General features: G+C 42.6%; 1 protein-coding gene across 2 annotated transcripts; it reads right to left on the reverse strand.

The window, feature by feature from the left end:
* Positions 1-569: 569 nt before the first annotated feature.
* GOSR2 (golgi SNAP receptor complex member 2) lies at positions 570-18,152 on the reverse strand. 2 transcript variants are annotated; one of them, XM_089674618.1, is made up of 6 exons: positions 17,990-18,151; positions 13,520-13,584; positions 11,190-11,298; positions 5,697-5,829; positions 3,738-3,878; positions 570-977 (listed from the first exon to the last, which is right to left on the reverse strand). In XM_089674618.1, exons 1-6 carry the CDS (start codon positions 18,016-18,018, stop codon positions 816-818), a joined length of 639 nt encoding a protein of 212 aa, XP_089530744.1. In that variant the 5' UTR covers positions 18,019-18,151; the 3' UTR covers positions 570-815. The 2 variants fall into 2 exon arrangements, with proteins under 2 accessions (XP_089530744.1, XP_089530745.1); XM_089674619.1 differs by lacking the exon at positions 3,738-3,878 and having other exon boundaries at positions 17,990-18,152.
* Between the last annotated feature and the right edge of the window lie 6,140 nt (positions 18,153-24,292).

The raw sequence follows: 24,292 nt of genomic DNA on the forward strand, positions 1-24,292 counted from the left end.
TATTTTGGTAGCACCTGTACAAATGAAATACAGGATATGGCTGTATGCAGCTATAGGAAGCCCTGTGTACGGACATATTCACGCTTAGAACTGTGTGCACCAACGTACAGCTGTATTCTCTAATGGGTAAAGCCAGTTGTACACAACCCCTGTGGCACCCAAGTCCTGTAATAAGCAGGTAGACGCCCTTCCGAGTGTAAACACTCAATAGTATCCTGTGGGGCTGATCAGATGTTTGAATGACAGCTCCACTCAGTTCTGAAAAAGGATGCGATTTGCTGTGGCTTAGCCCCACCCCTGACTATACGGAGGTGAAAACTTTTTTTTTTTTTTTTAAGAGGGCTTCCTATGTAAACTAACTTCTCGTGGCGCCCCCTACCCTTGAGATGTGGGCAAACGTTTTGGGGTTCTGACGACCTTAGCCTGGGCCTAGCATCAGATGTTTTTTTTCATCTTCGGTGTATGCGTACTAAGTAATGTGCAAGTGTAACACTCCATATTAAGTTCCTGTGGGTGACACACTTATTCTTTCACAGTTACATACATACAGCTCTCCAACAAGCTTCCACTCCTGTACTCCACAAATTTTAATACAGAATGTGCAGCTGAGCAGGAGACAGTATTAAATACACAGAAGAACATGTATCTTTCATTTGTGAAGCAGGTAAAGTCTTTGTTAAAAGTCTGTTTGCTCTCTAAATGGCCTCTCCTCCTTTCTCTGTCATTAGTGGTTTCAGGGATGTTTCGCAGTGGATGAGGGGCAAGAGAGACTAGGCTGAGGGACAGTCCATGGATTTGATGGATTCCCCTCCATTTCATGTCAAATACTTGAAGACAAGAATCATGACCACACAGGTGAGAATCATGCCTCCAATCATGATGACTTTATCCTGAAATGCTCTCTTCTCAATCAGCCGCATAACCGTGTTAGACAAACCGAGCATGTTGGCCACATCCAGGATCTTCTTCTGGGTCCCCTGATGAGATAACGGAACAATGGGGTCAGAGAAGGGAGGACAAAAGGTAAAAAGATGGAGTTATATGAATGATGGCTTAGAAGACATAGCTATATGTAGCACAGATCTGAATGAGGTAAGAGGAGCAGAGATAAAAAAATAAGATATTGAAAATCATTTACTAATAACTTTATGCCCCCAATAATTAGTAGGCTTCATTTATCAAAGGATGTCTGTGTGTGTTTTCCCTGTAGTAACCACACCAACTGAACTGAATGGTGGTGGACCACACGCATGTATAAAAAGAGAATTGTTCTTCCAACTAATTTCAAGCTGAATTCTAAGAATGCTATATTTTTACCTAAATTGGTCCAGCTTGGAACAATGTAACTAATGTATGTATTTACCATACCTAGCCGATGGCCCTGGAAGCAGACTACTCTAGAGATCTCCACTTGCTTCTGGATTCCATGCAAAGTGGCTGGCCTGATGCATTGTGAACACAGGAGGTTGACCACTAAGCATGGATGCCAGTCCAAGCATGCTTTTCATTTTCTGAATGAATGCAAAGCCTTCTCTGAATGCATGATGATGTCACATTTTGCACCTCATCCAGTCAGAGAATCCTTTGCATGTATCTCACTAAAAAGGTTTAATTATTTGCTTTAATGTAAAAAGATTTAAATGCTTTAATTCTCCCATTATGAAAAATGTGATTCAGATCAGATTTAGTCACAGCTGTTTTTAACAACAAATGATTCTTGGAGACATCTTAATACATTTATTAAATCTAAACTGGCATAGGTTACTTGTACCTGGGTAAACCTTATACCCTTTCATAAATCATGTCCTTTTCACTGAAATAATTCTGGAATATTAGTAAAAATGCCATTCTACTAAATAATTATTGTTAATCATATAGAACGTTTGTTCACCGAGAAGAACTTGGCATCTTTCTATTGGAACACCCCTGGTATCATCGGTCTACATGTGGATCCTTTTAGCAGCCTGATCTATTGTTCAAGAGGTTAAAGCCTATGGAGACATTAGGAATCACTGAGAGCTCTAGGTAGGCTTGTGAATGGATTCTGTCTACAGGTGTCATGAACCCATAATAAAAGTTGGTTTTTACATTCAGTATCAGCAACATTCACACACGGGACAGAGAGAATGAGTTAATGTTTGTTAATGAAGGTGAGTGAGCACTGGAGGTCACTGAAAACCTCAGTCTATCGATTACCATTTTTGTATATAGTTTGCAAGCAGGGAACACTTAAAACTCCTACCAGATATTTTCCTTCTATGTGTGTCTCATTTAGGAGATTACCTTTCACTTACTGTTCCAGAGACAAAACAGGCAGTGAAAGGAAATATCCTCTAACATGGCTGCCACTATTTGGCGATTCCCCCCCCCCTCACTTCCTGTAGTGGCGAAATCTTCCAAGCAGAACCTAGACAACATAAAACAAAGTTGACTTCCAGGTCTTTTAGCCATTATGTCCACAACTTAAGGAAACATTAGGTATAGATGAACTTTAAAGGGTCTGTAGCAAAAAGAGGTAAATCCAGCATGACTCAGTTATAAAAATGGCAGCTGCAATAAGTGGGGATTGTTCGTGTGGAGTAAAGTAACCATGTACAGTTTTGAGACCCATTGACCTGTAACCACTGCTGCATGTGCTAGGTGCTGGAATCATGGACGTTTTACAAGGATTTGCTGACACCATGGAAGGAGCAGGAGTTGGTGCATTGGTTCCACAAATGCCCAGTATAAGCCTGGGTTCACATATATGCGGTGTGATATATCGCATGTGATTCACACAGGAACCGCACCACATTCCTGTGCAAATCACATGCAGTTTGTGTGCAGTGCAATTGGAGCTATACAAAAAAAAAAAAAAAGTGTCCTGCACCAAAAAACGTGCAGGACACTTTTTTTGGTCCATACATCGGACCGCTTTCGGGGTTTTGTCAACATAACATACACACCCGCAGCGGATCGCATGAACAGGGTGCGATTCTGATGCGGTGTGGAATTCGCACAGAAAACGCTGCAAATGCCGCACCACATCAGTGTGAACCAGGGCTAGCAGCTTAATGAATTTAAAGGCCACCCTGACCCAGTTATACTCACCTTGCCCATGCTGCTCAATTTGAGCTGACTCAAAATACCTGGCATTTCCGGGTATCTGGGAGAATGTGATGTTCTTTCATGATGTAGTACTTGAGTGATTGACCAGTGGCCAAGCCTGAACTCTGCCATGTGAAGGAGAGGTGACCTCATCAATGCTATGTAAGCCTAGGCATAGAGTGTACATAAGGTTTGACTCCTGGGCCAGAGAAGCACAAGGAAAGGTAATAGAAGCAGGTTTGAGGATCGGCTTTAAAGAGACTGTCCATTTTTCCATGACTGGGTAAAGAAACAGTGTCTATAAAGTCAACCTGTTTTGAGAGAACTGAAGAGTCTACAATCGATGATCTCCTTCTGAAAAAAAAAAAGCTTGATGTCTGGTCATCTCTGGCATCATTATTTTCTAAGTCACTGACCCAGAAAAAGCATGGGGCCAGTGAACTCAGGAGTATTGTCAGAACCTTTTATCTGCAAACATGTTCAGAGACAATGACTCCAGGGGTTCCGAATTAATAGGACAGGCCAAGTCTCTCAGTTCGGGTTTTAAAATATTAATGCGGCCTGGATGCAGAAAGCAAAGTTGCGGGTCATGTCTTCTTCCCAGTTACACCAATTACCCAATGCCCCAATCTGGCCAACTGATTCCCCACCTTTAAAGTCTTCCTTTGGTCCCTCAGCCCATCCAGTATACTGGTACCACTCCCCAGGAGGTCGTCTATGCCTTGGTGTGCGTTACGGACAGAGGAGTTAAATTGAAGGGTCTCATCAATGTGTATTGAGGTCTCTGAATCCTGTGTGAGAGATTGGCAAGTGACTGCACTGATTATTTGTTCTTATATAAAAACATTAAGGGTTTCAGTTTTTATAGCATTCTTACAGATTATACCCTACAGTCTCACATCTGTCTACAGTGCACTGGTAGCAATATAAGACAAGTATACCTGTCATTCTGTAGAAAATTCTTGCAAGAAGTGGAGCAAAAAATAGGCATTACCAGATTTTTTTAGGTTTTTTTAATGAAGGTTTTAGTGGATTTGGGAAGGGTTAAGCCACAGAGACACCATACCTTAAGCATGCCACTCTGTATATATATAGTAGGTCCAAATGGTCAGGTGCCACTTAGGATAGAAGAAACCCCTGCAGAGGTCCCTATACAGCTAACAGGTGTGTCAGTCACACCTTAAGCTGGCCATAGATAGTAAAGGAACAGATTCCTCCATCCACACAAATGAGGTAGCTGGAGGAATCCCCCTGCCAGGACCTTGTATTCAACAACAAGCATGAGTGACTAAGGAAAGAAAAAAGATTCTAGCTCAACATGGTACATCCAAAATACATTAAAACCTTCAATACTAAAACAAACAAGTACAGTGTCTACCTTACATGTCCTTTCCTTCTAAGCATACATTTACTATGAAGATTACAAAAGGACTAAATAGGGAAAAAGTTATTTGACTGAGTAAAATGGAGCAAAATAATTTGGGATGAACTCCAAGTAAGATTAATAGCAGACTGTGTGCAACTATTACACTGGGAAATGGGTCGCAGACATGTTCATATATCCAATTAGTAATGTCTGGCTGATGGTTTCCCACAAATAGTATTCTTTTTAGTGTGAAGTGGAAGAAACAATGCTAGGATAGTAAAGGTCTCTGTATACACCATCAAGAAACAATGTGTATAGCCTTGTATATGGTAGCCTTGGACATCACAGAAAAGCATAAATACAAGCAGAAGGTTTATTGAAGGTAAAAGGTCTCTCTCCACTCAGATTCTACAAGGAGATGATTTATACAATTTGCCACAAAATTTGAGCCCAGTTGGGTTTTAAATTTAATATGAAAAGTCTGCCCCATATATTTAGCCACAGTGATGGCATGGGTTGGGTTATCATTTAGCTTTTTATTTCTTTTATATTTTTCACTCCCTGTAGCAGGTTTCCAAAAGTGAGCACCTTTTGTAATGGCTGATGTCCAGACCAGAAATCCTAAAGGGTCAGTCCACTATTTCAGTTTTTTGCTGGATGCTGGAGAGTTAGACCATGTGTATATTATTAGGTATTAGGCACTTCAGCATTTAAATATCCACTTATGAGCAGGAGGTAAAAAAAAAAAAAAGGGAGAATAATTTTGGTACAACAGAGGGGATGAGACTATGGCAGAGCCAGGAAGCTTTGAGAAATGTAGGGATCCAGGAAATTATGAAGCCAAGGCTGCTTTTTTATTATGAAAATGGGACAGTTGGCCTGGACCCACCAGGTATGAAGGGGAACATCACCCTAACAATCCTGTCCAGCTGATCATAACTGTAATCAAGGCATTGGGACCCCTACTCTCATATTCCGCCTACAGAAGGGGAGGCTGAGCGCAAAGATCCCACTGCATCAATTACAGGGACAGGCAGTGAGACCTACGCAGGGCATAGCAGGCTAAACCACTGAAAACCAGCAAAGAATTATACGGGACCTACCCATTAGAGATTTGTCCTGGACTCAAACTTTTAATAAAATGGCCCTCAATGTAGATGAGAGGTGAAATTAGTTATCAATTCATATGTTCATGGTATGAATAAACGTAGGCAATTTGGGAAGTTATGGGAGTGAGACTTACATTTGTGGTGTAACTCCGTGTCAGCAGCTCCTCACGTTCCCTCTCCTGTTGTTCTTTGGCATAGCGCCGATGTTGAAAATTCCTCAGTGCCGTCTGTAGATGCTGCACGTCATATTTCAGCTGGTCTACCCGGCTACCAAAGTAAAAATTGCACAAGAAGGGATAACTCCTTACGCTTACAGGAATCTCTTTTACAGGACACAATTACCATTCTTTAAAGAAGAATCAGTAACAGAAGAGAGGTGATGTGCAATACAAAATGATCCCATCAATAAACTGAGAATCCACATGTAGTGTTCCACACATGCTCACGGCAAATGCCCTTTGTCTCTCTTTCTGCCATACAATGGTTACTCAAAGAATATAATGTGTTTAAAAATGTTTACCACAAATACAGTTGTCCTTTAATTAAAATCTCACCCCTGCCCACTTGGTAAAAAAACAAAAACAAAAAAAAAACAAAAAAAAACACACACCACACACAACCTACTTTCATACCCATTTCAGCAATCTTTGAAAGACTGTGTGACACCAGGCAGGGCTGCATAAGAAATGCTCTGGCCAGGTCTTCTTCCTAATGTGCACACACCACTGCCCATTTATTCCTATGGCTCAGCCATACTCCATGGAATGGCTGGAGACTATATAAAGTGCGTGGTCCATCCATGGGGCCACAGAACAAGTGTACAAACAGTAGGCAGAAGACACGGCTGAGATGGTTTTTGTTGCAAAGGCTGTGCATACAGTCATGGCCGAAATTGTTGGCACCCTTGATATTTTTCCTGAAAATCAAGTATTTCACACAAAAAAGGTATTGCATTAACACATGTTTTGCTATACACATGTTTATTCCCTTTGTATGTATTGGAACAAATATAAAACAGAGGCAGAAAAGCAAATATGACATAATGTCACACAAAACCCCAAAAATGGGCTGGACAAAAGTATTGGCACCCTTAACTTAATATTTGGTTGCACACCCTTTGGAAAACATAACTGAAATCAGTCGCTTCCTATAACCATCAATAAGCTTCTGACACCTCTCACCCGGAATTTTGGACCACTCTTCCTTTGCAAACAGCTCCAGGTCTCTCTTATTGGAAGGACACCTTTTCCCAACAGCAATTTTAAGATCTCTCCACAGGTGTTCAATGGGATTTAGATCTGGGCTCATTGCTGGCCACTTCAGAACTCTCCAGCGCTTCTTTGCCATCCATTTCTGAGTGCTTTTTGACGTATGTTTGGGGTCATTGTCCTGCTGGAAGACCCAGGATCTTGGACGCAAACCCAGCTTTCTGACACTGGGCCCTACAGTGCGACCCAAAATCCTTTGGTAATCCTCAGATTTCATGATGCCTTGCACACAGTCAAGGCACCCAGTGCCAGAGGCAGCAAAACAACCCCAAAACATCATTGAACCTCCACCATATTTTACCGTAGGTACTGTGTTTTGTTCTTTGTAGGCCTCATTCCGTTTTCGGTAAACAGTAGAATGATGTGCTTTACCGAAAAGCTCTATCTTGGTCTCATCTGTCCACAAGACGTTTTCCCAGAAGGCTTTTGGCTTACTCAAGTACATTTTGGCAAACTGTAGTCTTGCTTTTTTATGTCTCTGTGTCAGCAGTGGGGTCCTCCTGGGTCTCCTGCCATAGCGTTTCATTTCATTTAAATGTCGACGGATAGTTCGCGCTGACACTGATGCTCCCTGAGCCTGCAGGACAGCTTGAATGTCTTTTGAACATGTTTGGGGCTGCTTATCCACCATCCGGACTATTCTGCGTTGCAATCTTTCATCAATTTTCCTCATCCGTCCACGACCAGGGAGATTAGCTACAGTGCCATGGGTTGCAAACTTCTTGATAATGTTGCGCACTGTGGACAAAGGCAAATCTAGTTCTCTGGAGATGGACTTGTAACCTTGAGATTGTTGATATTTTGCCACAATTTTGGTTCTCAGGTCCTCAGACAGTTCTCGTCTCCTCTTTCTGTTGTCCATGCTTAGTGTGGCACAGACAGACACACAATGCAAAGGTTAAGTGAACGTCTCTCCTTTTTATCTGCTTTCAGGTGTGATTTCTATATTGCCCACACCTGTTACTTGCCCCAGGTGAGTTTACAGGAGCATCACATGCTTGTAACATTCTTATTTATCCGCAGTTGTGAAAGGGTGCCAATACTTTTGTCCAGCCCATTTTTGGAGGTTTGTGTGACATTATGTCGAATTTGCTTTCTTTCCTCCCTTTTTTTGTTTTGTCCCAATACACACAAAGGGAATAAACATGTGTATAGCAAAACATGTGTTAATGCAATACGTTTCGTGAGAAATACATGATTTCCTGGAGAAATATCAAGGGTGCCAACAATTTCGGCCATGACTGTATATCTGGAATAGGAAGGAAAGTATTTTACCAAGTGGGCTGGAGGGATTAATTAGAGGACAACTGTACTAAAAGGTCCTTTAAGGATAACTGTCATTGAGCAAAATGGTGGCTATCATTGTTACGTTCCTTCTAAACATGACATAGAGATAGACATTTTTTTCAGACTTCCTGTGGCTTCCAGCCACTTGCCATTTCTGAATTGGAAACCTCAAGTAAAAAAACAAAAACAAAAAAAAAAAAAACCTGCATACAAACAATAGCAGCAACATTCTGTGGTCCCATTACTGGACCTCCCAACAGTGGAGACATGGCCGTTACTTACATTGAAGAAAGCTTTGTTCTGCCTTTTAGCATATCAACACTAGGAAACAGGCACTATTAACGACAGTAAATCCATTTATCAGAAGAGATCAGGAAGGAACGAGATTAATAATCCACATGCTGCATTTTACTGCATGAAATTCTGTGCCAGTTTTAGCTTTTTTTTTTTATATATACATATTTTTTCAATCTTTGCTACAAAGCAGAAATTTGTTAATTATTTCTCTAATATGTCTTTACACAGGCAAATCCCACTTGCTCATTTCCTGGATGCGCAGTCTTTTGTCCCGGTGCACTGTGGGTTAATGGAGGTAACTACCTGTTCAGTATGGAAACTTGACTTGCTATCACAGAACCATACACAGGAAACCTGTTTCAAGCCCTTCTCCTGACCTGACTGATTTAAAAGCTTCCCAAAACCGCCCTGGGGGTGTGTGTGGAATCCGAAGCAGGGGGGAAGTGTGCATGCCAGCTACATAAGTATTCCAGTTCTCACTCCTTACCTCCCCCTCTCTTTAGTAAATTATTATTCTTGTCCATTTCCAACCCTTTTTGAAGTCCAGGTTATAGCGGCAGATAGGATCTGAGGCATTTTGCAAACCATAAAAAAAAATAATTAGAATTATGGAAGCAGAGACTTGTAAAGAAATTATTTTTGCTTCCGTTTCATACCAGTAGAGTTTATCTTCTTAACCCATTCTAGGTAGCTTCTTGACTGTATATTACAATGGGTGGCAGGTAATCCCATATCCGAGTGTGATGAGGGTAAAAGTGGATAACAGGAAAAATGTAGATCATTACAAAGTTGTAAAGGGCACCAACTAGTCTCCAATTTAAAAGTTATCCTTGGACACATGCTAACAATTTTAGGAAATGTGTGATTTCATGTCAAATTTGTGTTTTTGCTGACTGTACAATTTCTGTACACTTTCTATCTCATTAACAACTACATAATGTAAAGTTTCAATGTAACAATACATTCAATTTTTATCCAAATAGGCAAACCCGTGATTTATTGTAGATGAACACTGCCCACCAAAAGCTGCATTTTGTATATTTTAAACACTTTAGTCGCCTAATTTTAATGTTTTACAAATAAAAAAGGGAGTTATGATTTACAAAGGATTTGGTTGGCAGAAAAAAAAATGTTGACTTTTTATGAGAAAGTTTGTTCTAAGCAACATTATTCACAGTCTATAAAGTGCTATACTTGATATCAATAGAGGCTAGGACCATAAAATGACTGTCTGGGACTGATGTAAAATAAGTTGACAAAAGTGTTAGAAAGCCAAAAGAACTAATATTGTACCATCAGCTACACAATTGTATTCGCTTTAGATAGAATAGGGAATGGTTAAAACCTCCGTTTTTTTTACTGTATGTTTCCCCATATTTACCCTCAGTTTCTGTCCCAGCAACAGAAGATTTCCCTAATGGGGCTACAAATCTGAATGGTTGTAAAGCCATCCCTACTATATCCAAAACGAAAAGGACATTTTTTTTTCTTGGGGTTCCACTCTAAGTAATTGACATCTTAACCTTTCACTTTTCTCAAAGCTGCAGTGTTCTCTGGGAGAATCTGGCAAAGGGTCCATGGTTTTCAATTTGCTGCATTGCCTTGGCTCAGATTCAGGACCCTAGAAACTGTAATAAATTGAGGCAGAACAAGAATGCCAAGTTGGAAAATTGTGGAATGAAATAAAACAAATAAAAAGAGGTGCTGGACTTGAGGCTTGACTTTCTTCAGATACAGGTTGGTAGTAGTCCTGGTTAAATGAATCCTGGTTGCTCAGAAAACATGAGTTGGGAGGACAGTTCCACACGTTTGAGACACACCTGACTTAAGAGGTATATGTGAACAGAAAAAAAAAAAAAAAAAAAAACCAAGCAAAAGTCCATATATCCTTTATACTTGACAGTGAAATCAAAGCCAGTTAAAAAAAACAGTATTCAATGCATTGGGGCCAAATAATGCTCGTTCATCAAGGCTTGGGTTTGGTTGCTAGAGTTCCAATATGGACAGTAATAAAACTTTTTGGTTAGATATTGGCAAATATGCAGAGCAGAATGGTGGTATATTTGCATTGCCAGTCTCACTCTTTACAAGATGAAAAATAGAGCCACTGAGTGGATGAGTGGACACGGTGCAGACTTAACCATCACGCCTGTATGAGGTATTTGGACATTGCATTCTAAAACCACAGAGTTGTCCCTCTCTTTGGAGTTAGAACAGCCTCCAATCTTCTGGGAAGGATTTCTACAAAATTGTGGAGCATGTCTGTGGGAATTTGTGCCCATTTAGCCAAATAGGCATTGCGAGGTCAGATACGGACGTTGGATTAGTGGACAAGGCCCACAATTGGTGTTCAGCAAGGATAAGTTCAGGGACCTGTGCAGGCCACCCCTGTTCCTACACACCAGACTAATCAAACAATGCCTACATGGAGATGGCTTTGGGGTCAGGGACACGCTCATGCTGGAACAGAAAAGGGCCTTCCCAAAATGGTTACCACAAAGGGTTGGAAGTGAACAATTGTGCCAAATGTTTTTGCATGATGTAGCATTAACAATACCCTTCACTGGAAGCACCTGAACTCAATAATTTGACAGGGTGAACTTTGGCCACAGTAGGTGTGATTGTGAGGTATCCTCAGTCTTTTGCCCAGAGTAAAGTATATCTCCTAAGGTCAAACGCAAAATGTTGCATAAGCATAGATTTAAATAATGGAAGCACATGGAGCTGAATGAACTATTTTGCATCGGGGGTTCAGTGGTTTACTATTGTACTCACAGTTTGGCATTCTGCCGTTTGCTGGGAGGCTCTTTGCTACACAGGATCTCCAAGCGCTCCAAGTTACTAAAGATCTGGTCTATTCTTGCTTGAATTTCATTCTCCACAACTGGTACGAAATTAAAGGGAAGAAGATCATATGACTAATTTTGAAAGTGTTCTAATGCTTAACCACATCTTGTGGATATAAATCCACAGTGTGGTACAACAGGCAATTACATTTAAGAGAATATAAAGTAATATATATAGCGCATTTCATTGCTGGAAGCTATAGTGCAGTTTATGTGAATGGAGGGAGTGGGTGGAATGGGACGGGCATGTCCAGTGGCTGTATTAACACCGCACCACTGGAATATTAATGCTGCAGGGGTATGGAGGGGGGCAGAGGACTGAAGATTTTAACTAAGAAAGTAGCCACCAACACAAGGGACACTTTTCACTGAATGTAAATACTGTCCCTTGTGCTGATTTAACCAGTTCCCAACCGTGCTATAGCCAAAGGACAGCTACAGTGCGGTTGTGTAATTCTAGGAAGACGTCCATGGACGTCATTCCAGAACACGCCCCCCTGCGTGCCCCCAGTGATCGCTGTGTCCTGTGGACACAGCTGATCACGTGATATGGTAAATGGCCAATCATGGCGGCCTTTTACCACGTGATCAGCTGTGTCCAATGACACAGCAGATCACCGGGTAAATACAGTTATCAGCTGCACTTTCCTCACGCTGTCACAGTGTGAGGAAAGTACTGCCGAGAACCAGCAATTGTCAGTGAAGGGATCGGCACTGATGATCAGGCCACCCACCTGTGCCCTGCTGTGCCACCCATCAGTGCTGCCTATCCATGCCACCTCATCAGTGCCCATCAGTGCTGCCTATTAGTGCCCATCAGTGCGGCCTATCAGTGCAGCCTCATCAACGCACATCAGTGATGGAGAAAAATTACCTGTTTGCAAAATCTTATAATAGAAACAAAGAAAACCTTTTTTTTCCTATTTTTTGTGCTTTTTTTTTTTTGTTTATTGCGCAAAAAATAAAACACACAGCAGCAAGTAAATACCACCAAAAGAAAGCTCTATTTGTGTGAAAAATATGATAAAAATGTCATATGGGTACAATGTTGCATGACCGAACAATTGTCATTCAAAATGCGACAGCATTGAAAGCTGAAAATTGGCCTGGGCAGTAAGGGGGTATAAGTGCCCGGTAGGCAAGGGGTTAAATAAAAAAAATAACTGAATTTGGACTATTACTTTTGGAGAAAATAAATAATCTCAACAACATGGGAATGTTGTAGAAACATTGTTGCGGTTGATAGTCTTTATATATAGTTATAGCAGGGGTGGACAAACGAATAGAAAAACTCAGGAGCCAGTCTGTCCAATTCAGCAGGATTTTTTAGGATCCGGCTCCATTATTGACAGCGAAATGAAACTTCAAAAGTTAGGGACCAGCTGTCCTTTGTGGGGAGCATTGACAACTTGGCTCCTGGACAGGGATGGACTGACAACTCATGGGGCCCCCGGGCAATAGGGGATCATGGGGCCCCTGTGTCCTTGCCCAAACTCAAAAAAGCCTATGAAAAAGGTACCAGGGGCATCTCATGGGGCCCCCTACTGACCCCGGGCAGTGCCCGAGTTTCCAAATGGTCAGTCTGCCCCGGCTCCTGGAATTGGTCCAGCTCTGGCCTATAGGGTTAGCAATATTTGAACTGTACTACTCTGTGCAGGGATTGTGCTTTATTGCTCAATACTTATCAGTACTTGTGTACTGTGCTACACATATCAGCAGTGATGCTGTGAAATTATTTTCTAGAATGATCCACAGCAGAAACTGAGGATGTGGCGCTTTCATTTTCTAGTGGTTTTCTTATTCCTGGTTTCCCTTCTTATTTTCCCCCTTTCTTTTTTCCTAAAATTGCCTCTTAATTTGTAATAAAAAATAGAGGTCTGTAAAAAGTGAGTGGCGTATGTAATATACACTCGCCTGTCTTTTTCTCACCCATTGGGCATACATCATGCTGCAATACAATGATCTGCAGTCACCACTCTTTTGAGGTGGAGATCGGTGTGTGTGTGTGTGTGTGTGTGTGTGTGTGTGTGTGTGTGTGTGTGTGTGTGTGTGTGTGTGTGTGTGTGTGTGTGTGTGTGTGTGTGTGTGTGTGTGTGTGTGTGTGTGTGTGTGTGTGTGTGTGTGTGTGTGTGTGTGTGTGTGTGTGTGTGTGTGTGTGTGTGTGTGTGTGTGTGTGTGTGTGTGTGTGTGTGTGTGTGTGTGTGTGTGTGTGTGTGTTGTTTCCTCATCTTATACATAGGGGATAACCATGACACTTACGATGTACAGACTGTTTGTCACATGTCTCCAGACGTCCCATATGAGACTGAACCTCGTGGACATGTCTATGAGAGAAACATGGGTCATTTTAAATAAATAAAAAAAATGGTACAATATAGCTAGCAGTCATGCATGTTGAAATGTAATAAAGTGTAAAAAACCACGTCGGTGGATACACTTTCTTTCTCCGCTTTACTTCATTGCACTTTATGTATTTGAACAAAGCTTTTGGCATGCCGGTCATGAATGAGCAATAAAAACCTGACGGGAGTGTCAGTTTCACACTTTATAACTAAAAAAAAAAAAATTCTGGCTGAAGAGGCACTTTAACTTTTAAAGGGGACCTTGCATAAAAATACAACCACACAAACAAACAAAGTCACATGATTAAGCCCTGGTTCACACTAATGCGGTGTGGTACATCACATGTGATTCGTACAGGAGTCTGTTTTCTGTACAAATCACATGCGATGTCTGTGCGGTGCGATTTGAGCCATACATTTATTATGGCTCAAATCGCATCTCATCCGCACCAAAAAGGTGCAGGACCCTTTTTTTTCCCTGCACCTGATCCGCATCGCATGGGTATTCACACCCATACAATGGGAATTCTGTGTTTTGCGATCTGTTCCGGGGTGTCGTTAATTTAACATTGACACACGTACCAAATTTCATGGACACCATGCGATTGCAATGAGGTGCTGGAAACGCACAGGATTCACTACAGCTGGAAAAAAAAAAACCCCTGTAAAATCCTCACCTTACCTCTACTTCCAATGCACTTTCCTAGAAGAGGATGATGTCACCGTGCCCCAGCTCAGGATCCTGGAAAAACTGAGGATCCACATCCTCCAGCACATGAGCCCATTCTTGTGGCCTTTGGGATTCTCAGTTTTTTTTTATTTTACTGATTATTGAGTTTACAATAAGGCATAAGAGGGGCAACAAAGCGCAGAATACAGGCGTCTGCTGTACCAATCAACAGGTCAAATGTTGGCACCTACTGACATCTTCTACAAGGTGATATTGGATGTAAGGTGATGGTTTTTTTTTTTTTTCTTTCCTTCTCTCTTCTTTTTAGGCTTTCAAGTAGAAATGAAAAACAAAACTTTTTTTTTTTTTTTCCCCCATTTTGGATAAAGTAAGAACCCCTGTGGCACATTTCCCTTCACCTCCTGTCCCATAGACAAACCAGGAAGTCCCAGGTGCCCACATTTGAAGATTTCCCCTCCATTCCTGTTTTAAGGAGCATACAAAATTTAAAAATTTGTATCAGTTTCACTCTGTGATAATGGTCACTAGGAGAAATCAAGATGATGAATCTCTTCATGGTGACACAGACAGCAATAAAGACCTGACATGAGTTTCTACTCCCTCTCCACTCTGTCCAAAACTGAAAAAAATCTTCTAGTTTTCTCTATTTTAAAGTATAGTTAAATGAAAAAAATGTTTTTTTGTTTTTTTAGTTGTGGATAGTGTGGAGAGGGATTAGAACACCTGTCAGGTTTCTATTGCTGCCTGTGCCCCAGTTAGGAAGATTCACCCTCCATTTGGGCAGCACAGTGGCTAAATGGTTAGCACTTCCATCTGGCAGTACTAGGGTCGTGGTTCGAATCCCAGCACCACGTGTCTGGAGTTTGCATGTTCTTCCTGTGCCTGCGTGGGTTTCCTCCGGGTACTCCGGTTTCCTCCCACACTCCAAAGACCTGCTGGTGGGTTAACTGGATCCTGTCTAAATTGGCCCTAATATGTGTATGTATGAATGTGAGTTAGGGACCTTAGACTGTACACCCCTTGAGGATTAGGGACTGATGTAAATGTATAATATATATGTAAAGCGCTGTGTAAATTGACGGCGCTATATAAGTACCTGAAATAAATAATAAATAAATTTGTCCTGCTTACTATTATTACTGAAAGTGAAAGAAAAATCACAAGTTTTGGGTTGTCACCAGAACAGGAATGGAGGGGAAATCTTCTAATGGGAAAACGAGACCTGGCGTCATGCTAGGATTCCCTCACTTTGGAGAGATTTGCTCTCAAGTCCTGTTTTGGCTATGGGACAGAAGGTGAAGGGAAATCTCCCTAATAGGACATAGATGGCAAAAAAATCTGACAGGGGTTATAGCCCGCCCTTATTCTATCCAAAATTAAAAACATGTTTCACCTTTAGTGCAACTTAGTTCTTTTTTCACGGGATGGCTGACTAATAAGAGGGCCGCGCACTGTCACATGTGTAGGCTCTGTCATGTCACTCTGATCCTCCATTCACTACCTAATAGGGGGAATGTACTAAAATTGGGGGAGACAGAATCTGAAGCTGCTGTGCATAGTAATCCATCATCTTCAGCTTGTTCAGTTAAAGTGGAACTATACAAACCTTCTCTCCGGTGCTGTGATGTCCCAGAGCTCCCCGATACCCTCTCATATCTTTAGCCCAACGGCTTCCAGGCATCCATCCCCAGCTGTTTTCATTGGCCGGGCTGAGATGACATCACTCTTGAGCAGGGGCGGACTGACAACTCATGGGGCCCCCAGGCAATAGGGGATCATGTCCCTGTGTCCTTGACCAAACTCAAAAAAAGCTTATGAAAAAGGTACCAGGGGCATCTCATGGGGCCCCCTACTGACCCCGGGCCCTTGGGCAGTGCCCGAGTTTCCAAATGGTCAGTCCGCCCCTGCTCTTGAGCATGCATGGGAGTCCATTCCACTTGGCTTTGACAAAATTCTACAGTGGGCTGCGCATGTACAGCTGCTCCAGATTCTGTCTGCTCCAGTCTTCGTCAGTTACCCTCAGTGAGTCAATGGACTCCATGCAGGACCATCAAGATGACAGCCAGGAAGCCTCCACCTTTATAAAGTCAGCTCTCACATTTCTATTATCACATGATCCCTTTACAGTAGAACTAAAGGCAACTTTTTTTTTTCATTTTGAGTAAGGAAGGGTTATAACCCCAACAGTTTTTTTTTTTTTTATCTGTGCTGTGTCCCACTGGAGAGATTCCCCTTCATTTCCTGTCCCATAGTCAAAACTGGAGTGATTTCCTCTTGCATCCTAAGTGGGGGAATCCCTGGTTGTCACCAGACTTAGGGTTCCCATAAGAAGATTTCAAATTGTTTCCCACATTTCAGGTAGAGTAAGGGAGGGTTATGACCCCTGTCAGTTTTTTCTTCTACAACATATGTGTCCCATTGTGGAGATTTCCCTTCACTTCCTGCCCCATAGCCAAAACAGGATGCAAGAGGAAGTCCCTCCAAATTGGGGGAATCCCTGGTTGTCACCAGACTTAGAGTCCCATTAGAAGATTTTTTTTTCACATTCCGGATACAGTAAGGGAGGGTTATAACCCCTGACAGATTTTTTTCACGTGGAGATTTCCCTTCACTTTCTGTCCCATAGCCATAACAGGAAGTAAAAGGAAATCCCTCCAAAGTGGGGGGGGGGGGGGGGGACTCAGGGTGTCACCAGAACTAGTGTCCTCATTGGAAGATTTCCCACATTTCAGGTAGAGTAAGGGAGGGTTATAACCCTGTCAGTTTTTTCTTCTACAACATATGTGTTCCATTGTGGAGGTTTCCCTTCACTTCCGGTCTCATAGTCAAAACAGGATGCAAGAGGAAATCCCTCCAAATTGGGTGAATCCCTGGTTGTCACCAGACTTAGTGTCCCCATTAGAAGATTTACATTTTTCTCACATTCCGGATAGAGTAAGGGAGAGTTATAACCCCTGGCAGTTTTTTCTTCTACATCTGTGTCCCATTGTGGAGATTTCCTGTCGCTTCCTATCTCACAGTCAAACGAGGATGCGAGAGGAAATCCCTCCAAATTGGGGGAATCCCTGGTTGTGACCAGACTTAGTGTCCCCATGAGGAGATTTAATTTTTTTCACATTCTGGATACAGTAAGGGAGGGTTATAACCCCTGTCAGTTTTTTCTTCTACATCTCTGTCCCATTGTGGAGATTTCCCTTCACTTCCTGTCCCATAGTCAAAACAGGATGCAAGAGGAAATCCCTCCAAATTGGGGGAATCCATCCAAAGCAGGGGGGGGGGAGGCGGGGCGGGAATTCAGGGTGTCACCAGAACTAGTGTCCCCATTGGAAGATTTCCCCTCTATTCCTGTTCTGGTGACAACCTGATGTTTGGGATTTTCTTTAACTTTCAGTAATGGCAGACAGGACAAATAGAGAGGGGGGGGATTTCTCTAATGGGGACACAGACATCAATATAAACCTGACAGGGGGTCTAATCCATCTCCACTCTGTCCTGAGCAATCACTAACACACTGAGCAGCTACATATATATTGTATATCTCTTCTACCAGACGTGTGTGTCTCCTATCACTGTGTCAGTGCCATCTGTGCGGGCCATCAGTGCCATTCCCCATCCCCTGCATGATGACAGCTGATCCCTGCGGCCCCTTCCCCTACACATCACACTCCTCCCTGCCTAGCCGTCAGCCACACTCACTTGTTACTCTGATGATAGAGAGCCTCCATGGCTCCAGCTCCTGGCTCCAGCCAGCACTCAGCGCTCGGCACTCGATTGCTTATCAATAGGCAATCGGCTCCTTTTTTCTATCTCCACTTTGCCCGGCACACGTCACCATTTCCGGGTTCCGGGAGAGCCCTGCAGCTACCGGGCTGTCTACATTTCTGCCTGTTTGCAGTTGTTTTGGTAGGCAGAGGGAAAGGCAGCTCCTGGTTTGTTTTCCTCTGTTACAAGTCACCGCGGCACGGTGATTGGATTATCAGAGAAGGTGCATGTGGTGGTTTGTCAGGCAGGACTAGGACACTTCCAAGAGGTGGGGGTCTAGGGGGTTGCTGCTATGGAAACAGTAGTTTGGCGGGTTTTTGTAGGTGCATGTGAGAGAAGGCAGGAGGTAACCTGTGTGGTACTTTAGGTCGTGTAGGACTACAAGTCCCAGCATGTTGAGGCCTACAGATAGTGAGGTTTAATGTCAGAGCCATTTTATGAGAGCCTGGTGGACTGTGGGTTGGTTTACCTGATGGGCGGCCATGTAAATGGCACAGGTGCTGTGTACAGCTGCCCATAGACATGAATGGCGGTACTCCGGTATATGGTGGTGCTATTGTAAACATAAGTATAGTGTATGTTGTATGGAAAATAATGTTTCCCCATGTGCCTGTACGTTACACGTGTGTTTAGGTGAACACCTCCGTGTAGGGTAGCCACCTCATCCAGGGCTAATGTTAGAACCCACAGGGCCCCATACAGCCAACCTGACAGGACAGCCCCCCCCCCCCCCCCCCCCAAACAGTTTACTATGCTTCAGTTATGAATGAACACAGTGAGTGATACCAATCGCTCATTGTGTTCCTTTAGTAAAGGAAGGGGCTGGTAAATGTAACTTGTTTACCAGACGCTTCCCCCCACTCTCCATTCTGAAAGATCCTGTTGTGTTCTTGCAGGTGCTCTATGGCGCTCTCTGCAGCAGCTGAAAGCCAGCAGGAGGGAGAGGAGAAGATGCCGGCTTTCAGCTGCTGCAGAGAGAGCCATACAGGGGATCAGTTCCTGTAATCCCCCCCCCCCCCATGCCGTGTAGATCACCCTCCCTGCCCACCTATGATTCACCCAGGGCCCCGTACAGTAGGACTGGTGGTACCCCCTTATCCACGGCCCTGACCTCCATCCCTTTAAACCCGAATAGATATGAATTACACAGGTTCTGCGGCTGATTAAGGTGGTCATTAAACTCGGCTAGTGATTTATCTGTGTTAAATTAGCCCCAGAACCTGTGTAATTCATATGTGTTCGGGTTTAAAGGGATGAGGCAGCCACCCTACCCGTAGGAATACTGTCCAGGTTTGGGGTGGAGGAACTTGACTGGCCTGCACAGAGTCCTGACCTCAAACCCATAGAACACCTTTGTGATGAATTAGAGCGCAGACTGTGAGCCAGGCCTCCTCCCCCGACATCAGTGCCTGACCTCACAAATGTACTTCTGGAAGAATGGTCAAACATTCCCATAAACACCCTCCTAAACCTTGTGGACGGCCTTCCCAGAAGAGATGAAGCTGTTATAGCTGCAAAGGGCGGGGCCAACTCAATATTGAACCCTACGGACTAAGACTGGGATGCCATTAAAGTTCATGTGCGTGTAAAGGCAGGCCGACCAATACGTTTGGCAATATAGTGTATCTTCTGAAACAGTGCACATTTGTGAGATATTTATGGTACCTACAAGTGGTAAGTCTTGTTCTAGGCCTATCTGTAGGTACAAAGCAAAAAAGGGAGTTCACACCCACTTTAAGGCAGCAGTAGTAGTAGTAACTTCAGAGGAGTCCTTTTAGGTAGAGAATTAAGAGGACAAAGCTCTGCAGATCACCAGCCGGTGTCCCCTTTAGTCTAGACCCACAGCTGACTCCTTAGCATCGGGGGGGGGGGGTTAAGTAGCAGACAGTCTCCAAGATCCTTTAGGGATGTCTGTACTCACAAGGATCAAGAACAGCTGGATGCCTTCCGCCATGATACTAGAATAGATCCCCAGTAGACGGCTCCTCAGTCAGCTGTAGTAGAATCTGGGTCTCAGCATTCAGGCCCTCAGGTAGCCCACCCGAGGTTGGCGGTCCTCTCCCAGGCTGGGACAATCCTATACAGGAAAGACCCAGAACTCCGTGTGCTCACTGAATAAATACAGCTACCCAGCATGCCATCAGAGCCAGTCTCTCAAGGATAGGCTGAGGCTGTATCAATAGTCATGGCGTCACACCTATTATCCAGAAACTTATCAAGCTTTCTGGATATAGAGGGAGCTATCAGGCTACATCCATATACCAGGTACAGCTGTGCACAGCCATTGGTGTCTATAGGGGGCTGCACTGGCAGGGGAAAGAAGCCAAAATTTTACTTGCACAGGCTCTTTGTCTCTTGTGTCAGAACAGCCTATAGGACTGCATTGCACCAACCTACATGTGGATGTAAAAGGAGGACCTTAGTGGTGTGTCTGTGTCCACCTTTTTCAGGCCCATTCTCATTTATACAATAATGTGCAGCACTGAACTGTAGCTGCATCTGCATGATGCGGTGCCATGTATTCTGAATGCCTACCGACAATCGGTGCGTTTCCAGAAATGTGCACCTTTTGGGGGGCTTTCTGGTGCATTAGGAAATCCATTCAAATAAGCACTAAGGCACCCCAAAGATGTAAATGGGCCCTTCTAATGTTCCCAAGTGTCACCAGGAGCACCTACCCTGTGATGCTCAAAATGTAAACGGAACCTTCCAGGTCAAGCAGACTGGCAGCCATATTGGATAATGGGACAATGATTTACTAAAACCACACATTTATAACACCATTGTTTATAAAGAAGAACTATCATTTATAATAATGACTCTGTTGTTTATAAATAGGACCTGATCATGTTTAACCACTTGACCTCCGGAAGGTTTTACCCCCTTCACGAACAGGACATGTTTTTGCTATTCAGCACTGTGCTACTTTAACTGTCAATTGCGCGGTCATGCAACACTGTATGGAAATTTAATTTTTACTTAAAGCTGTGACTGTGGAAAGCCAATCATAGGTGGCAGAGGCATGTCTCACCCCACAGTCGCACATACACAAGGTGCATGTATACAAAGGAAATGCCTCTGCTGCTTATAGCTCAAGCTGATTTCAACCCTGAGGGCCCATTCATACCAACTACAGTACTGGAAATGCTTGCTTCCCTAACTGCACAGGAACGCACTGGCCTTGCTAGAATACGCGTGTGCCATTATTTGTTAATGACACCCCAAACGAATCTAACAAATCATGCACATTTGCAGCCACCAAACTGCATGGTACTACAGTACTATGTGGTTAGGTGCAGTATACTTTTAAAAGTCGTGCCGTTTTACATTTGGCACATTCGGGAGCCCATTGAAATGTATCGGTTGTCAAAAACATTCTGAACGGAATGCGCAAAAACACTCACAAACTGGTGTGAATCCGCCCTTACTCTGACCTGTCTGTCTTGTCACAACAGGTAAAAATGGACAACCCTATTCTCTGACATGCGTTATACTGTATGCATTGTGGTGCGCTGCAGTCCAAGTGCATTGCCTGTTACTGTATGAATTCATCAGGGTACCATTTAAAATGAATGGCACTGCATGAAAGTACAAAATAACCGTTGTGCCAATGTTGTGCCAAGTGCTGATAAATTGTTCTAAAATGTTACACGTCATTTCCACAGTGGCGTAAATATTGTAGTAAGGAGGGGCAGCCGGCAAGGAGCAGCACTGCAGGAGGTGGATGTTTATGCAAGGACAGCACACCGCTCTCATGTAAAAAATTAAAGGCCTTGTTTTACAAAAAAAATAATAAATACGCATATATTTGCAGCAACAAAGTGCATTTTTAGTTTTTTTTCCAAAAGCATTGCAACGGCTGTTGCTGCACTGAACCCCAACGCGCTGTAATGGAGAAAGGAAGGTTCCCATCCGTTTGCAGCATGTTACACCTTAAATACGTGTGTAATAGACATGTGTGGTTCGTTTTGTTCTGAATCGCATTTCGGAAAAATTTTTCATTATTCAGAGATTCGGATGTATCCGAATAACAAAAATAACAAATTTAAACGAATCCAAAATAACGAAACGAAATTCGGCCGAAGTTTAATTTGAAAACAAAATCGTGCAAACAATGAAAAACAAATTTAACCTCCCTGGCGGTAATCCAGAGTGTGGCTTGGAGTTAATTTTCAGTACCAAAAGCAGTAACTCTGAGCCACACTCAGGATTATACTGTAGTGCTTGTCCTGCGATCCCCCAATCCTTACCTTGTCCTGTGATCCCCGATGTCCTCCCGCTGTGTCCTCCGGTCGATGCCGGCATCCACCTTCCGGGTTCCCTTCCCTGCGAGTGTCAGGATGCAGGGACGCGGAACCGGCGGGAGATTCAAAAAAGTAAAAATATGACATACACACAATACATTGCAATCTGTTAGGATTACATTCCTGTATCAAACCATTTCACACACATTTTGTCCCTAGTGCTTTGTCCTGTGCCCTGCCTGCATTTTTACTGTTCTTTCTGCCTGGAAACTTGCAAAACGTCCATGGCGTCCAAAAAGCGTCCCTTTAGGTCAGAAGTGATTTTAGACCAGCTAAAGAACAGCGATAGTGAAATAGAATCACTTGCAGAATTGAGTGATAATGATTTTTGGGGAAATTCGTCATCAGACACTGAAAGTGACGACAGCGACGATTCTGCAAATGAGCTCAGTGATGTGCGAACTTGGCGCTCTATTTCAAATTTGATTGTTTTTTTTATTACATTATTGAATTCAATTTCATTTTTCAACCTTTATCATACCCGGGATGTTTAATAGACTCTTCTTTGGACAGATTTAAGTGAGTTATTCCTAAGAATTACAGGCCTACAATATAAAACAAAAAATTTCCATGCAAAACAATGTACCGCTTTGACATTCAAAAATATTGACATAGTTATGCCTCGTACACACTATAAGAAAATCATACGAAAATTTTTGTATGAGGACCGATCGTCCGATAACACTGTTCAACAAATTTTTATTTTTTGCCAGTTTTGGAAACAAAAGGATCCATTTCTTAATGAATTTCACATTCTGAGTTCAAATATAACAATGAAATTTGTCAATTGGCTCTAGTTTTTCTGTAAACGGAAAGTTTTCTACTATAGGCGTAATGACTACATAATGCACAATAATTATATAGATAGATGTCTTTCCACAAATATAAAGCAAGTGATATTGACTACATAACAAAGCCTAAATGGCATAATATATTGCATAGGATTACCAAGAAAAATTATAGCCATAAGCTAAGTTGAATCATTTTAATACTTAGGATTCTCACTAGTTTTGTCTTCAGTTTGTGTCGGTTTTGCTTCTCTTGGCTTTTCTCTTGTATTCGAGGAAAGGGCTATCTCTTACAACTGCACGTGACTACACGCTTTAGGTTCTTCCTCACTTGACTCAACCACGAAGGATTCTGGTGCTTTAGGAATTGGAAGCCCCTCTCCATGAGGAACTGGACGTATTGCCGATGGAATATTTGGATAGTGCACAGATAACTTTTTCTTCTTATTTAGCCCTTTTACAATTGGAGGCACCATACAAAAGTAACAATTACTAACATGATCTGTTGGCTTTCTCCAAATCATTGGCACAGCGAAAGGCATAGATGCCTTTTTTCCATTCAACCATTGCTCCAGTGCCATCCCACAAGAATTGCAGCATATATGTGGTGCCCAGCTCTTGTCCTGGTCTCCTATCTTGCAGCCAAAATACAAGTTGTAGGCTTTCTTAATCATTCCTGTTATCCTCCTTTTTTGTGAGATAAAAGTTATTTCACCGCAGATATAGCAGAAATTATCTGCTTTATTCACACAAGTTCGAGGCATTACTGAGTAGCCTATATAAGCATAAAACGAAATGTAAAGACGCTGTCGAACTACAATCAGCTACAGATACTGCAGCTTTGATGCAGTGAAGTGATGCAATTAAAGGCTAATATTGCATCATCTCAGTATAAATACAATTTTCTATTGGTTACCAGTATCAATTGCGCAATATGCAGCTGAAGTTGCATCATAATTTTGAATGGCTTACGTCATTAGATGGGTGAATATATCATGGAAACTAGAGCCAATCAACATTTTTTAGGGTCATTTTCGTTTTCAGCACCCCAAAATTATGTAAGATTAGCTAATTTTATGCCCAAAACTTTTTACCTGTTGAACAGTGTAATCGGATCGTTAGTACACAGCTTTTGAGAGCCGAGC

The sequence above is a fragment of the Staurois parvus genome, unplaced genomic scaffold (genome assembly GCF_062004578.1).
Source record: "Staurois parvus isolate SC_StPar_1 unplaced genomic scaffold, SC_StPar_1.0 ptg000151l, whole genome shotgun sequence".
In the NCBI taxonomy this organism is placed as follows: Eukaryota; Metazoa; Chordata; class Amphibia; order Anura; family Ranidae; genus Staurois; species Staurois parvus.

Bases quoted from the DNA above. Each gene is read 5' to 3' on its own strand.
- GOSR2 (XM_089674618.1), bottom strand. From the start codon at position 18,018: ATGGAGGCTCTCTATCATCAGAGTAACAA. The intron at 5,830-11,189 runs GTGAGTACAATA...TTACTTTGGTAG, and splicing joins AAACGGCAGAATGCCAAACT to CCGGGTAGACCAGCTGAAAT. The intron at 978-3,737 runs GTGGGGAATCAG...TTATCTCATCAG, and splicing joins ACCAAAGGAAGACTTTAAAG to GGGACCCAGAAGAAGATCCT.